Source organism: Lepus europaeus, chromosome 15 (genome assembly GCF_033115175.1).
Source record: "Lepus europaeus isolate LE1 chromosome 15, mLepTim1.pri, whole genome shotgun sequence".
Lineage (NCBI taxonomy): Eukaryota > Metazoa > Chordata > Mammalia > Lagomorpha > Leporidae > Lepus > Lepus europaeus.
In genome coordinates, this window is record NC_084841.1 from 61,183,422 (window position 1) to 61,199,092 (window position 15,671).

At 38.2% G+C, this 15,671-nt stretch overlaps 2 protein-coding genes across 2 annotated transcripts; one reads left to right on the top strand and one right to left on the bottom strand.

Moving 5' to 3' along the window:
- Positions 1-11,369: 11,369 nt before the first annotated feature.
- On the bottom strand, positions 11,370-14,292 carry LOC133774519 (protein EFR3 homolog A-like). The gene has a single exon (XM_062212275.1). It carries the CDS (start codon positions 14,235-14,237, stop codon positions 13,542-13,544), a length of 696 nt encoding a protein of 231 aa, XP_062068259.1. The 5' UTR covers positions 14,238-14,292; the 3' UTR covers positions 11,370-13,541.
- A 2-nt stretch (positions 14,293-14,294) lies between these two features.
- Positions 14,295-15,338, top strand: LOC133774303 (protein EFR3 homolog A-like; the record flags this gene model as incomplete). Its single annotated transcript, XM_062211946.1, has 1 exon — positions 14,295-15,338. A coding segment is annotated over one exon (1,044 nt), but the record flags the coding sequence as incomplete, so codon positions are not given.
- Between the last annotated feature and the right edge of the window lie 333 nt (positions 15,339-15,671).

A 15,671-nucleotide genomic window follows, 5' to 3' on the forward strand; every position in this document is an offset into this window, starting at 1 on the left:
AGAGTTGGACTCACAAGTGTGATGGGCTAATAAGCAGTTAGGTCAGGTCCTTGTTGGAATGAAAAAAACGAAATTCTGTTTGAATGGACAAGAAGCTTCCTTCTCCTCAGAAGCTGCTTTTCAAAAGACAAAATAGGCCGGCACTGCAGCTCACTAGACTAATCCTCCACCTGCGGCACTGGTACTCCGAGTTCTAGTCCTGGTTGGGGTGCTGGATTCTGTCCCAGTTGCTCCTCTTCCAGTCCAGCTCCCTGCTGTGGCCCGGGAGTGTAGTGGAGGATGGCCCAAATGCTTGGGCCCTGCACCTGCATGGGAGACCAGGAGGAAGCGCCTGGCTCCTGGCTTTGGATTGGCACAGTGCGCCAGCCGTAGTGACCACTTGGGGGGGGTGTGTGAACCAATGGAAGGAAGACCTTTCTCTCTGTCTCTCTCTCACTGTCTAACTCTGCCTGTTTTTTAAAAAAAACAACAGACATAATACCAATCTCGCCCCTCAGAGTTTAGAGTTTGTATTGAGAATAGCAAGGTGGTAGTGATCATATCCTTCTGAGTTTCAGGTTTTACCGTGAAAATAAAAAGATGAGGTTACCTATCCCACTCTTCTGATTTTTTAAATTATAAACAGCCTGGACAGGATTACAATTATGGCCTGCTGATGAATTTTTTCCCCTGCCTTCTGATTGATTAACTGCTATCCTTCTCCCAAATTGTGCTTAAAATATGCCATTTTGACAAATTTCTCAGGTTTCCTGCTCTTGTATTTCCTTCCTGATACTGCTGCAGGAAAGTTCTGACTTAAATAAATCTTACTTTGCTCATTGTTCTGTTATCATGGAAATTTTTCTATGTGAGACAAAAACCTATTTCTTTGTCACCATTTCCCCAAAATGCAGCACTCCTATGTGGGAGTTAAGTTTTAACCACTGCATCAAATGGTCATCCTTGCTTTTTATTTTCTACAATTTGAATGTGGTGTGCTTACATGTAGTTATTTTGATTTTGAGTTTCAAAAATTTTTACTCATCTGAAACGCACAGCAATAGAGTGAGAGAGAGGAAGAGACAAAGCAAAAGATTTTGCATGGCTGCAGCTCTGGGCAAAATTGAAGTCAGGAGTCAGAAACTCCATCAGGGTCTCCACCGCATAAAGGAGACTTTTGAACATGTGGGGTGATCCTGTTTTGGCCTTTTCTTCTTTTTTTTTCTACCATGGTTCCTCCTGTGGGCAGCTCTCTGGCCTTCTCAAGGCAGGATCTCTCCTAGTGAGGTTTTCTGTGATCAAACCTGAATGTATATTCACTCTCTGACTTTTAATAAATCCTCTCAGTTTTACACTTTATTTTTGCCTCTGCCTTGAACTCCTATCTCATGTGGGTACAATTACTCAGAATTAAAACTGGGATGCACATTCATTGAACAGCAGTGACCCAAAATACTTGGGTTATCTTCTGCTCCCTTCCAACTGGTCATTCTGATTTGGGAGGGCAGCGTTGCAAACAATTGTTTTGTTACTAGACAAAAATGAAGCTATCCACCAGAGATGAGAGTTGATAAGAGGAAAGCATTTACATGAAGAACCTCTGTGGGTGAGACCCCAGTGGAAAGAAGTGGTCATTGGAGCTGGCGCTGTGGTGCAGTAGGTTAATCCACTGCCTGCAATGCTGACATCCCATATGGGCACTGATTCTAGTCCTGGATGCTTCTCTTGCAATCCAGCTCTCTGCTGTGGCCTGGGAAATCAGTATAACATGGCTCAAGTCTTTGTGGGCCCCTGCACGCATGTGGGAGACCAGGAAGAAGCACCCGGCTCCTGGCTTTGGATCAGTGTAGTTTCGGCCCTTGCAGCCATTTGGGGAGTGAACCAAAGGAAGGAAGACCTTTCTGTCTGTCTTTCCCTCTCACTGTCTAACTCTACCTCTCAAATAAATAAAATCTTCAAAAACTCTTTAGTTCATATTCTATCAGTTCTTCATATTTTAGTCATCTCCTTTTGTTGTGGCCTAGGTTGGGCCAAAATTAATATCCCAGGCCTTTGCCTTTTACTTAGACAACAATTCTAAGTACAGGCACAAACACTGCATGCAGCAAGATAACGTTTATTCAGAAAGTGAGAAGAGGTGATGGAACAGTGGTGTAGTGGGTAAAGCTGCAGCCTGTGGCAGCAGCATCCCATATGGGCATCTGTTCAAGTCCCAGCTACCCCACTTAAAATCCAGCTCTCTGCTAAAGCTTGGAAAACACTGGAAGATGGCCCAAGTCCTTGGGCCTCTGCAACTGTGTGGAAGACCTATAAGAAGCACTTGACTTCAGATCAGCCCACTTCTGGCTGTTGAGGCCATTTGGGGAATGAACTAGAAGATGGAAGACTTTCTCTCTCTCTCTCTGCCTCTCTGTAAATATGCTTTTCAAATAAATGAATAAATATTTTTTAAAAAAAGTGAGAAGAATACACAGGCACATGAGGGCTTCGTTTAGGGAGAATGGGCAAAGAAAGGTAAAAAAGGGGTATTTCATACCCTGCTCTGCTTGTTCTGCTCATCCTGGGTCCACAAGGTAGACAGAAAGAAAAAGAGAATCCCTTCCCCTTTCCCAGGCTTTTTTGTTAGCTTGAAAAGAGGAGTGGACACATAGTACTGCCCCTAGATCCAGGTAAGGGAAGTGCACCTTGGGTAGGGATCATCTGATTGATGATAGGATTACATGGGGGTGAGGTAGGTGGGGCCTCCAGCTCATGAACTTAATCTATCTCCCTGACTTTTCCCACATCATTTTCAGTGGGTTCCTGAAATTCTTATTCAAATACTATTCATAAGACTAGTCACAGGTAATTTGCAAGGTTTATAATTGTTTTTTGTTAGTTAAAACATGAAAAGAAGGGAGCAAGTTCTGTGGCGCAGTGGGTTAAGCCTCCACCTACAGCACTGGAATCTGATATGGGTGCCACTTCGAGTCCAGGCTGCTCCACTTCTGATCCAGCCTGGGGAAGCAGTGGAAGATAGCACAAGTTCTTGAGTTCCTACACCCATGTATGTCACCTAGATGAAATTCCTGGCTCCTGACTGAGCCTGGCCGAGCCTGGCCATTGTAGCCATCTGAGAAGTAAACCAGTAGACTGAAGATCTCTCTCTCTCTGTAACTCTGCCTTTCAAATAAATAAAAATATTTTTTAAATATTTTAAAAAACATAAAAAGAAGTAAAGGTGAGATATCCTTGTTACAGTTACAGTAACAGGGTTGTATCACAACACCAGCCTTGTGTTTTTTGAATTTTTGCATGTTTTTGCTTGCTAGGTTTATTTGTTTGCATTTATCTTGCTTAGTGTTCTCTGAGCTTCCTGCCCTCCTGATTCAGTGGTTGATGTTAATTTGGGAGAAAATCTGTCATTGATTTCAATTATTTCTTCTGTTTTTTTCTCTTTTTCTACATCTTGTTTTCTCATTCCATGCTCATTACACATTTCTTCCCAAAACAAATCTTTTATTTAATGAGTACAAATTTCATAAGTACAACTTTAGGAATATCATTATTCTTCAGACCATACCCAGCGTCTCACCCATACTCCCATCCCTTCTTTTCCTCCCTCTCCCCTTCCCAGTCCCATTCTCCATCAAGATTCATTTTCAATTAACTTTATACACAAAAGACCAACTTGATACTGAAGAGTTCAACAATTTGCACACACACATACACAAACTGTTTGAGAACAAGTTTTATAGTTAACTCTCATAATACAACTCATTAAGAATGGAGGTCTTATATGGGAATTTAGTGCACAGTGACTCCTGTTGTTAATTTAACAATTAACACTCTTATGTATGATGTCAGTGATCACCCAAGGCTCTTGATATGAGCTGCTTAGGCTGTGTAAGCCTTTTGAATTCACAAACTCAATCAGTATTTAGACAAGGTCATAAGCAATGGCCATGAAATTGCCATGCCTGAAATGCTCTCATTGGCTTTTCAGCCATACAAGGATTCCTTAAGGGCTGATTCTGAGGTCAGAGTGCTACTTAAAGCTATTGTCATCCTATGAGACTGCTGTATGGACTGCTTCCCATACTGGAGCCTTCACTCCTTTTTAATTCTGTTTATTATTGCTTCCAAACATGTAGTCCTATTTATATGATCACTTTAAATCTTGATTGTATCTATATGGTCACTTTTCCACTTATTTCTATCCATTTGATCTTTATAACACTTAAGCTGCTATTTTTATCAGCCAGCTTAAGGGATTTTGGGGTTTTATGGCTAGTTGTTAAGTTGTACCCTTAGAAGTTAGTCCATATGAATGTATGCATGATTATACTGCTTTGCAGTTGCAAACTTCATACATTTCACAATTACAACTTTATGATCCTGGTGATTCTTCTGACTGTGCCATCCTCCCACCCTTACTCCTACCCCTCTTCCTCTTCTTTTTCTTATTCTCACTCTTATTCTTTACTAAGATATATTTTAACTTAACTTTACACATACATGATTAACTCTAAATTAACTATAGTGTTCAATGAAACACATCAATAAGAAAAAAATAAGGAAAACATTATAAAGGAAAATAAAAGATAAGATAAACAAACATATAGCATAAGAAGCTGTTCCTCAACAGTCAAGAGAAGGGCTATTCATAATCATTGCTTCTCAAACTGTCAACTTCATTTCTACATGTTGTCTTTTAGGTGCTCTATTATCATAGGTCAGGGAGAACATATAGTATTTGTCCCTTTGGGTCTGGATTATTTCACCAAGTATGATGTTATACAGTTTCATCCATCTTGTTTAACTGCTGTGTAGTAGTCCATGGTGTACATATCCCATAATTTCTTTATCCAGTTTTCAGTTGATGGGCATTTGGGTTGATTCCATGTCTTTGCTATTGTGAATTGAACTGGGTTAAACATGGAGGTACAGATAACTTCTTCATATGCTGAATTCATTTCCCTTGGTTAGATTCCCAGGAGTGGGATAGCTGGGTCATAGGGTAAGTCTATAGCCAGACCTCTGAGGTATTTCCACAGTTTTCCATAGTGGCTTTACCAGTTTACATTTGCATCAACAGTGGATTAGGGTTCCTTTTTCCTCACATCCACACCAGCATTTATTGTTTTGTGAGTTCTGAATGAATGCCATTCTCATGGGCATGAGGTAAAACCTCATCATGCTTTTGATCTGCATTTCTCTGATGGCCAGTGATTCTGAGCATCTTTTCATGTGTCTGTTGGCCATTTGAATTTCCTCTTTTGAAAAATACCTGTTTAAGTCCTTTGCCCATTTCTTAACTGGGTTGTTTGTTGTGTTGTTGTTGAGTTTCTTGATCCCTTTGTACATTCTGAATATTAAACCTTTATCAGTTGTATAGTTTGCAAATATTTTCTCCCATTCTGTCACTTGTCTTTTCACTTTGCTGAGTGTTTCTTTTGTAGTGCATAAGCTTTTCAGTTTGATGTAATACCATTTGTTGATTTTAGCTTTGGGGTCTTTTCCAAGAACTCTTTGTTTATGCCAATCTCTCATAGGGTTTTCCCAATGTTCTCTAATAATTTCATGGTGTTGGGTCATAGATTTAGGTCTTTAGTCCATTTTGAGCGGATTTTGATGATGGTGTGAGGTAACAGTCTTGCTTCATGCTTCTGCATGTGGTGATTCAGTTTTCCCAGCACCATTTGTTGAAGAGACTATCCTTGCTCTATGGGTTGATTTAGTGCCTTTGTCAGAGATAAGTTGGTTGTAGATGCTTGGATTGATTTTGGGTATTTCTATTCTGTTCCTTTTGTCTATCTTCTGTTTTTATACAGTACCAGGCTATTTTGATAATAAATGCCCTGTAGTATGTCTTCAAATCTGATATAGTGATGCTTTCTGGTTTTTGTTGTATAAGGTCAGTTTGATTATTCAGAGTCTCCTGTATTTCCATATGAATTTCAACATCATTTTCTCTAGATCTGAGAAGAATGTCCTTGGTATTTTGATTGGTATCACATTGAATCTATAAACTGATTTTGATAGTATGGACATTTTGATGATATTTACTCTTACTCTTCCAAACCATGAACATGGAAGATTTTTCCATTTTTTTTGTATCTTGTATTTCTTTCTTTAATATTTTATAATTCTCATCAGAGAGATATTTGATAGCCTAGGTTAAATTTATTCCAAGGGATTTGATTTTTTTGTAGCTATTGTGAATGTGATTGATCTTAGAAGCTCTTTCTCAGCTGTGGCATTGTCTGTGTATACAAAGGCTGTTGATTTTTGTGTATCAATTTTACATCCTGCTACATTTCTAAATTCCTCTATGAGTTCTAATATTCTCTTAATGGAGTCTTTTGAATCCCCTTATTCATAGAATCATGTCATCTGCAAATAGGGGTAGTTTGACTTCCTCTTTCCCAATTTGTACCTCTTTCTTTTTTTTTCTTATTAATGTTCCTGGCTAAAACTTCTAAGACTATATTGAAAAGCAGTGGTAAATCTTTCTCTGTCTCTCTCTCCCCCGCCTCCTCTCCTTCTTTTTCTCTCCCTCTCCCTGCTTTTCTCTCTGTAACTCTGCCTTTATAATAAAATAAAATAAATCTTAAAAACTAGAAAAGGAGTGGTGAGAGTGGACACCGTTTTCTGGTTCTGGAGCTCATTGGGATTGCTTCCAACTTTTCCCCATTCAATAGGACAATGGCTGTGAGTTTGTCATAAATTATCTTGATTGTGTTGAGAAATGTTCCTTCTATTCCCAAATTGCTTAAAGTTTTCATCATGAAGGGGTGTTGTATTTTGCCAAATGCTTTCTCTGCATCTGTTGAGATAATCATGGCTTTTGTTCTTCAATTAGTCAATGTGATATATCACATTGAATGATTTGTGAATGTTGAACCATTCCTGCATACAAGGAATAACTCCCACTTGTTTTGAGTGGAAGAACTTTCTGATATGTTGAATTTGATTAGCTCATATTTTGTTGAGGATTTTTGTGTCTAATCATCAGGGACTTTGGTCTATAGTTCTCTTTCTCTGTTGTATCTTTCTCAGGTTCAGGAATTAAGGTGATGCTGGCTTCATGGGAAAAATTTTGGAGGATTCCCTCCCTTTCAATTGTTTTGAAAAGCTTGAGAAGAATTGAGGTTAGTTCTTCTTTAAATATTTGGTTGAATTTAGCAATGAAGTCATCTGGTCCTGGGCTTTTCTTTGTTGGGAGGGTCTTTATTACTGATTTGAGTTCTGTCTTGGTTATTGGTCTGTTTTCTATGTCTTCATGATTTAATTTAGGTAGGTCATATGTGCCCAGGAATCTATCCATTTCTTTTAGGTTTCCTGTTTTGTTGGCATACAGATCTTTGCAGTAATTTCCAATGATTCTTTTTATGTCTGTGGTGTCAGTTTTTACATTTCCTTTTGCATCTCTGATTTTATTAATTTGGGTATTCTCCCTTCTTTTTGGTTAGTTGGGTAAATGGGGCAAATGGTGTGTAAATGTTATTTTTTTGAAAAACCAGCTGGTTGTTTTGCTGATCTTTTGTACTGTTTTATTGGTTTCGATTTTGTGGGTTTCTTCTCTAATTTTAATTATTTCTTTTCTCTTACTAGTTTGGGTTTGGTTTGATGATGCTTTTCTAGGTCCTTGAGATGCATTGATAGTTCAGTTATTTGGTGCCTTTCTAATTTCTTTTTTTATAGTAAACTTTTATTTAATGAATATAAATTTCCAAAGTACAGCTTATGGGTTACAATGGCTTCCCCCCTCCCAAAACTTCCATCCCACCCAAAACCCTCCCCTTGCCCGCTCCCTCTCCCCTTCCAATCACATCAAGTTTCATTTTCAATTCTCTTTATATACAGAAGATCAGTTTAGTATATATTAGGTAACGATTTCAACAGTTTGCCCCCATATAGCAACACAAGTGAAAAAAATACTGTTGGAGTACTAGTTATAGCATAAAATAAGAGTGTACAGCACATTAAAGACAGAGATCCTACATAACATATTTTTTAAAAAATTAATTAATTTTCTATGCCATTTCCAATTTAACACCAGGTTTTTTTTTTCATTTCCAATTATCTTTATATACAGAAGATCGATTCAGTATATAATTAGTAAAGATCTCATCAGTTTGTACCCACGCAGAAACACAAAGTGTAAAAATACTGTTTCAGTACTAGTTATAGCATCACTGCACATTAGACAACACATTAGGGACAGATCCCACATGGGATGTAAGTACACAGTGACTTCTGTTGCTGACTTAACAATTTGACACTCCTGTTCATGGCGTCAGTAATCTCCCTAGGCTCTAGTGATGGGTTGCCAGGGCTATGGAAGCCTTTAGAGTTCGCTGACTTTGATCTTATTCCGATAGGGTCATAGTCAAAGTGGAAGTTCTCTCCTCCCTTCGGAGAAAGGTACCTCCTTCTTTGATGGCCCCATTCTTTCCACTGGGATCTCACTCACAGAGATCTTTCATTTATTTCTTCTTCTTTTTTTTTTTCTTTTCCATGGTATCTTGGCTTTCCATGCCTACAATACTCTCATGGGCTCTTCAGCCAGATCCGAATGCCTTAAGGGCTGATTCTGAGGCCAGAGTGTTGTTTAGGACATCTGCCATTCTATGAGTCTGCTGTGTATCCCACTTCCCATGTTGGATCTCTCTCTCTCCCTTTTTGATTCTATCAGTTAGTATTAGCAGACACTTGTTTGTGTGATCCCTATGATTCTTTGACCTATCAGAGCCATCAATTGTGAACTGAAGTTGATCACTTGGACTAGTGAGATGGCATTGGTACATGCCACCTTGATGGGATTGTATTGGAATCCCCTGGCACATTTCTAACTCCACCATTTGGGGCAAGACTGATTGAGCATGTCCCCAATTGTACATCTCCTCCCTCTCTTTTTCCATTCTTTAATTTAACAGGGATCACGTTTCAGTTAAAATTTAAGCACCTAAGAATAATTGTGTGTTAATTACAGAGTTCAAACACTAGTACTAGAACAACAACAACAACAAATACTAAAAAGGATAAAGTATTACATTGTACATCTAGAGTCAGGACAACAGCTGATCAGGTCATTGTTTCTGATAGTGTCCATTGCACTTCAACAGGTTTCACCTTTGGTGCTCAGTTTCACCGATCAGGGAAAACAAATGATATTTGTCTCTTTGGGACTGGCTTAATTCACTCAGCATGATGTTTTCCAGATTCCTCCATCTTGTTGCAAATGACAGGGTTTCACTGCTTTTGACTGCTGTATAGTATTCTATGGAGTACATGTCCCATAATTTCTTTATCCAGTCTACTGTTGATGGGCATTTGGGTTGGTTCCAGGTCTTAGCTATGGTGAATTGAGCTGCAATAAACATTAATGTGCAGATGGCTTTTTGTTTGCCAATTTAATTTCCTTTGGGTAAATTCCAAGAAGTGGGGTGGCTGGGTTGGATGGTAGGGTTATGTTCAGGTTTCTGAGGAATCTTCAGACTGACTTCCATAGTGGCTTAACCAGTTTGCATTCCCACCAACAGTGGGTTAGTGTCCCTTTTTCCCCACATCCTCTCCAGCATCTGTTGTTGGTAGATTTCTGAATGTGAGCCATTTTAACCGGGGAGAGGTAAAACCTCATTGTGGTTTTGATTTGCATTTCTCTGATGGCTAGTGATCTTGAACATTTTTTCATGTGTCTGTTGGCCATTTGGATTTCCTCTTTCGAAAAATGTCTATTGAGGTCCTTGGCCCATCTCTTCAGTGGGTTGTTTGTTTTGTTGTTGTGGATTTTCTTGATTTCTTTGTAGATTCTGGTTATCAATCCTTTATCTGTAGTACAGTTTGCAAATATTTTTTCCCATTCTGTCGGTAGCCTCTTCACTTTCCTGACTGTTTCTTTTGAAGTACAGAAACTTCTCAATTTGATGCAATCCCAAATGTTAATTTTGGCTTTGACTGCCTGTGCTCCTGGGGTCTTTTCCAAGAAGTCTTTGCCTGTACCTATATCTTGCAGGGTTTCTCCAGTGCTCTCTAATAATTTGATGGTTTCAGGTCATAGATTTAAGTCTTTAATCCATGTTGAGTGAATTTTTGTGTAAGGTGAAAGGTAGGGGTCTTGCTTCAAGCTTCTGCACATGGAAATCCAATTTTTCCAGAACCATTTATTGAATAGGCTGTCCTTATTCCAGGGATTAGTTTTGGATCTTTGATCAAATATAAGTTGGCTGTAGATGTTTGGGTTAATTTCTGTTGTTTCTACTCTGTTCATTGGTCTATCAATCTGTTTCTGTACCAGTACCATCCTGTTTTGATAACAACTACCCTGTAGTATGTCCTGAAATCTGGTATTGTGATGCCTCTGGCTTTGTTTTTGTTGTACAATATTGCTTTGGCTATTCGAGCACTTCTGTGTCTCCATATGAATTTCAGCATCATTTTTTCCAGATCTGAGAAGAATGTCTTCGGTATCTTGATTGGTATTGCATTGAATGTATAAATTGCTTTTGGGAGAATAGACATTTTGATGATATTGATTCTTCCAATCCATGAGCATGGAAGATTTCCCCATTTTTTGGTATCCTCTTCTCTTTCTTTCTGTAAGATTTTGTAGTTTTCATCGTAGAGATCTTTAACATCCTTGGTTAAGTTTATGCCAAGGTATTTGATTGTTTTTGTAGCTATTGTGAATGGGATTGATCTTAGAAGTTCTTCCTCAGCCATGGCATTGCCTGTGTATACAAAGGCTGTTGATTTTTGTGCATTGATTTTATCTCCTGCTACTTTGCCAAACTCTTCGATGAGTTCCAGTAGTCTCTTAGTAGAGTTCTTTGGGTCCCCTAAATAAAGAATCATATCATCTGCAAAGAGTTCTTCCTTCCCAATTTGTATCCCTTTAATTTCTTTTTCTTTCCTAATAGCTCTGGCTATAACTTTGAGAACTATATTGAATAGCAGTGGTGAGAGAGGGCATCCCTGTCTGGTACCAGATCTCAGCGGAAATGCTTCCAACTTCTCCCCATTCAATAGGATGTTGGCCGTGGGTTTTTCATCAATTGCTTTGATTGTATTGAGGAATGTTCCTTCCATACCCAGTTTGCTTAGAGTTTTCATCATGAAAGGGTGTTGTATTTTATCAAATGCTTTCTCTGCATCTATTGAGAAAATCATATGGTTTTTCTTCTGCAGTCTGTTAATGTGGTGTATCACATTGATTGTTTTGCAAACGTTAAATCATCCATGCATACCAGGGATAAATCCCACTTGGTCTGGGTGGATGATCTTTGTGATGTGTTGTTGCATTCTATTGGCCAGAATTTTATTGAGTATTTTTGCATCTCTGTTCATCAGGGATATTGGTCTGTAATTCTCTTTCTTTTTTTTTTTGAGAATGATTAACAATTTATTGAATTTTATATACTACAAAAATAGAGCAAGACAGTGAACTTCAGCAAATCCTAGCTTTCATTGTCTGAACTGGCTACAATACAGTATGCTCTCCTAGTCTCCGGAGAACCTCCTACAGACATGGTAGGTCACCAGAGAAAAGATCCATATCTCGGGAATCCTTGTCAACAAGACCAGTTCAGTGATCCAAGGTTTATGTAATCTTCTGTGATTCAAAAACAACATCAACAAAAATCCCAAAAAACCCAAGTCAACAGTTTACAAAGACCAAGAGAAAAGTGACAAACATGAACTGTGATGGTTTTCCTATGCATGCAGCACGTGCATTTCTAAATCACCTTGAAATGGTAAATTTTATAGAGCAAAGTTTATGTTTTGCATGAAAGCAAATTAATATATATCTTTTCTTAAACTATGAAATTTATATATCTTCATACAAAAGCACACAGTGTTGATCTATAAAATGGCATCCAAGTGGATGATGATTGTTCTGCATGTCCCCCTGCTTAGACTTTTTAAATGTACAGTCAGGAATTCACATCCTTCTTTAGAAATACAAAAGGTAAAAAGAAAAACCATAACATAAACTTTGACTTATTAACTGGTGAAGCATTTTATTTGATCAGAGGCAGTGACAGTGACAACAGGGCCATCTAGTCCTCCAGTGGTGACTGTACTGTTGCTCTGAACACAAGTCTTGTGCACTGACAGTTAATCCACTGTTTTAGTGTCAGTTTCCAGCTTAAAATAACTATTCTTTTCAATTGGTTGCCCTTTGGTTTAAATATTCAACAATTTTCAAGTATTCCATTATCATTTCCTCACTTTTTTTTCTGCTTCTACTAATGATGACCAAATAACTATAGAACAAAGTTAAAACATTCCATTCTTCATGGTGATTTTTCAAACAAAAACCAAAACTGAATTATATTTTGAGGTACAATTTTTGATATGTAAGAAGAAATTGAATCTGAAAAAGCAGTACAACTATAAACAGGTGATTTTATAAAAATGTCCTAAGAGAATTTTATTAGAGTTGGAAAGAGAATTGTTCATTTTTACAATGTGATGCAATTCACTAAAATGTACCTAGTTTCATGTCCATCAGTACATGTATAGGGTACACCTGTGATCCTGATAGCGAAAATCAAAAGAAGCTCACAAATTAAAAGTCGATTTGAAGAATTTTTGACCATGAGTATTTAAACCAATGCACAATATAAAACTATAAATTCATGTGCTCCTAACAGAAATCAAATGTATAAACTCCTCACAGGTGAACTAGTGGCTGTTTTAAATGTCTTTTTTTTCCTATACTAAATATATATATATATATATTTATATATATCATATAATCAATGAAGCCACAGCAAAATACTATTCAAAATACTATTCAAAGCATGGCCTGTAAATGAATACATCTTATGATATAAAAAAATATTGCACAGTTCGGTACTCCAAGAGCAAGCTCTAAGCCTCTCAAGAAGAATGGTCAAATTTTTAGCAAAACCACACAGTATTACAAGAACCAGATGCTTTAGTATGGCGATTCTTAGGGTCATGTTCTAGGAAACTATTCCACAAGATGTCATTACTGTAAACACATTAAGGAATAGCTACCCCATGTTATCACAGGAAATGACTACAAGGATGCTTGTCACCACTTACCTAAGTCAGCATGGGAACAGAAAGCCACAGGACAGTTTTGCAGCCCCAGGATCAGGAATATAATTGTATGTATTTGCTTTTGAAGATAACCAAAGTCAAAAGCAATTCTATTTCTAAACAGTTCTGTTGACATTTAAGAAATACAGTAGACACTTTACACATTTTCAATCCTCTGGAGGCTTACTTTTTACAAAAAGTTAACGTTTCTGAAAAGAATAAAATACACCATTTAACAATGGAATAATGTGAGACCAATACATATTCAACTTTAAATGTCAAAAGGAACCTCAAAACAAATTACATGGTATAAGTCTAAATTCAAAAGTACTCTAAATCATATATAGTTCCAAAACTTCTTATATGATATGCTAAGCATTTGGTTAAAGATAAGTTCCATCATTATTTTCAACAAGTATGTTAATATGCATTAAGTAAACCCTGAAAACTCAACTTGGCCTTAATTTTAAGCTTTAAAATCCTATGTTGAGGTCTTCCTGGGTCACTCAGTACACACACAGATCTGGAAACTTCATCTCATACACTGGGACAGACTGGTATTGGGCATGCCCAGAAGTAATTGTCAGTGTTCCTGATGGACTGGGAGGAGGACGTATGGTGAGCTCCAATATTTGAGCAAGTCTATCATGAAGCAAATTTGCTTTGGATTCACACTGTGCTGCTATTTCTTCAAAAGGTGCTTTCTGGAATTTCTCTATGACAAGACGTCTCTTTTCCTTTTCTTGTTCTTCCATCCCACTGGTATCAATTGCTTTCTTCAATGCTTCAAATGTGATTTCTTCAGTATTATTAGCCACGTCATCAGGAGGAATGCTGTTCGGTAAAATATCTACCTGAATAGACACAGTGTCTACAATGCTTTTTCTTCTGGAAAGCCAATCTTCATCTGTTACCTGTGGTACGTATGGAACTGACAGCCTCTCCACGCTGTATCCACTTCCTCCCAGCGACTCTGCAATCTTGTTGGTCAGGAAATACAAATTTTTTTCATGTTTCTCTAAAGATTTTGGAAGCATGCTCTTATCTCTGAAAATATGCTCTGGTAGAAAATAAGGGGCTTCCATAGTTCGAATTTCAATAACCTTGCTAACATGCTGGCAAAATGCAGGGACAGCTATCATCTGACTTACAAAGTTGAGGTACGCTGCAACCAGGGCCATGATTCCACACTGATGGAACATGGGCAAATTATCCTCATTGATAATCGCACTGTCCTGTAAGGCAATGACCAGGTGGAGGAGAATCCTGCTGTGCTGGCCGAGAGCTGTTTCAGAGAACTGCTGGGTAGAGCGACTTTTGGGAATATGAATAATGCTGTTAGACCAGTTTTTGCGCATTTAGATCATCACAAACTGTGGGATCCCAATGAATTTGCAGTTCACTGCTTTAAAATTATAATGTATTCTATTCAGGCTCAGTATTCTCATCATGTGATCCAGGAGATTCTAGGACACCTTGATGCTTGTAAAAAAGATTCTCCACGGGTTCGTGCGGGTATTATTCAGGTTCTGTTAGAGGCTGTTGCCATTGCTGCTAAAGGCTCCATAGGGCCCACCGTGCTGGAAGTGTTCAATACCCTATTGAAGCATCTGCATCTCAGTGTTGAATTTGAAGCAAACGATTTACAGGGGGGACCTATAGGTAGTGCCAACTTAAGCACAAATTCCAAAGACAATGACGAGAAGATTGTGCAGAACGCTATCATCCAAACAATAGGATTTTTTGGAAGTAATCTGCCAGATTATCAGAGGTCAGAAATCATGATGTTCATCATGGGGAAAGTACCTGTTTTTGGAACATCTACCCATACTTTGGATATCAGTCAACTAGGGGATTTGGGAACGAGGCGGATTCAGATAATGTTGCTGAGGTCTTTACTCATGGTAACCTCTGGATACAAAGCAAAGACAATTGTTACTGCACTTCCAGGGTCTTTTCTGGATCCTTTGTTGTCTCCATCTCTTATGGAAGATTATGAACTGAGACAGTTAGTTCTGGAGGTCATGCACAACCTCATGGATCACCACGACAATAGAGCCAAGCTCCGGGGGATCAGAATAATACCAGATGTAGCTGACCTAAAGATAAAAAGAGAAAAAATCTGTAGACAAGATACAAGTTTCATGAAAAGGAATGGGCAACAGCTATATAGGCACATATATTTGGGCTGTAAAGAGGAAGACAATGTTCAGAAAAACTATGAGCTACTTTACACTTCTCTTGCTCTTATAACCATTGAACTGGCCAACGAAGAAGTGGTTATCGATCTTATCCGCCTGTAATTCTCTTTCAATGCTGCATCTTTTTCCGGCTTAGGAATTAAGGTGATTCTGGCTTCATAGAAAGAATTTGTGAGGATTCCCTCTTTTTCGATTGTTGAATAATTTGAGAAGAATTGGAGTTAGTTCTTCTCTAAATGTCTGATAGAACTCAGCGGTGAATCCATCTGGTCCTGGGCTTTTCTTTGTTGGGAGGGCCTTTATTACTGTTTCAATTTCTGTGTCAGTTATGGGTCTGTTTAGGTTTTCTATGTCTTCCGGGCTCAATTTAGGCAGGTTGTATGTGTCCAGGAATCTGTCCATTTCTGATAGATTTCCCTGTTTGCTGTCATACGA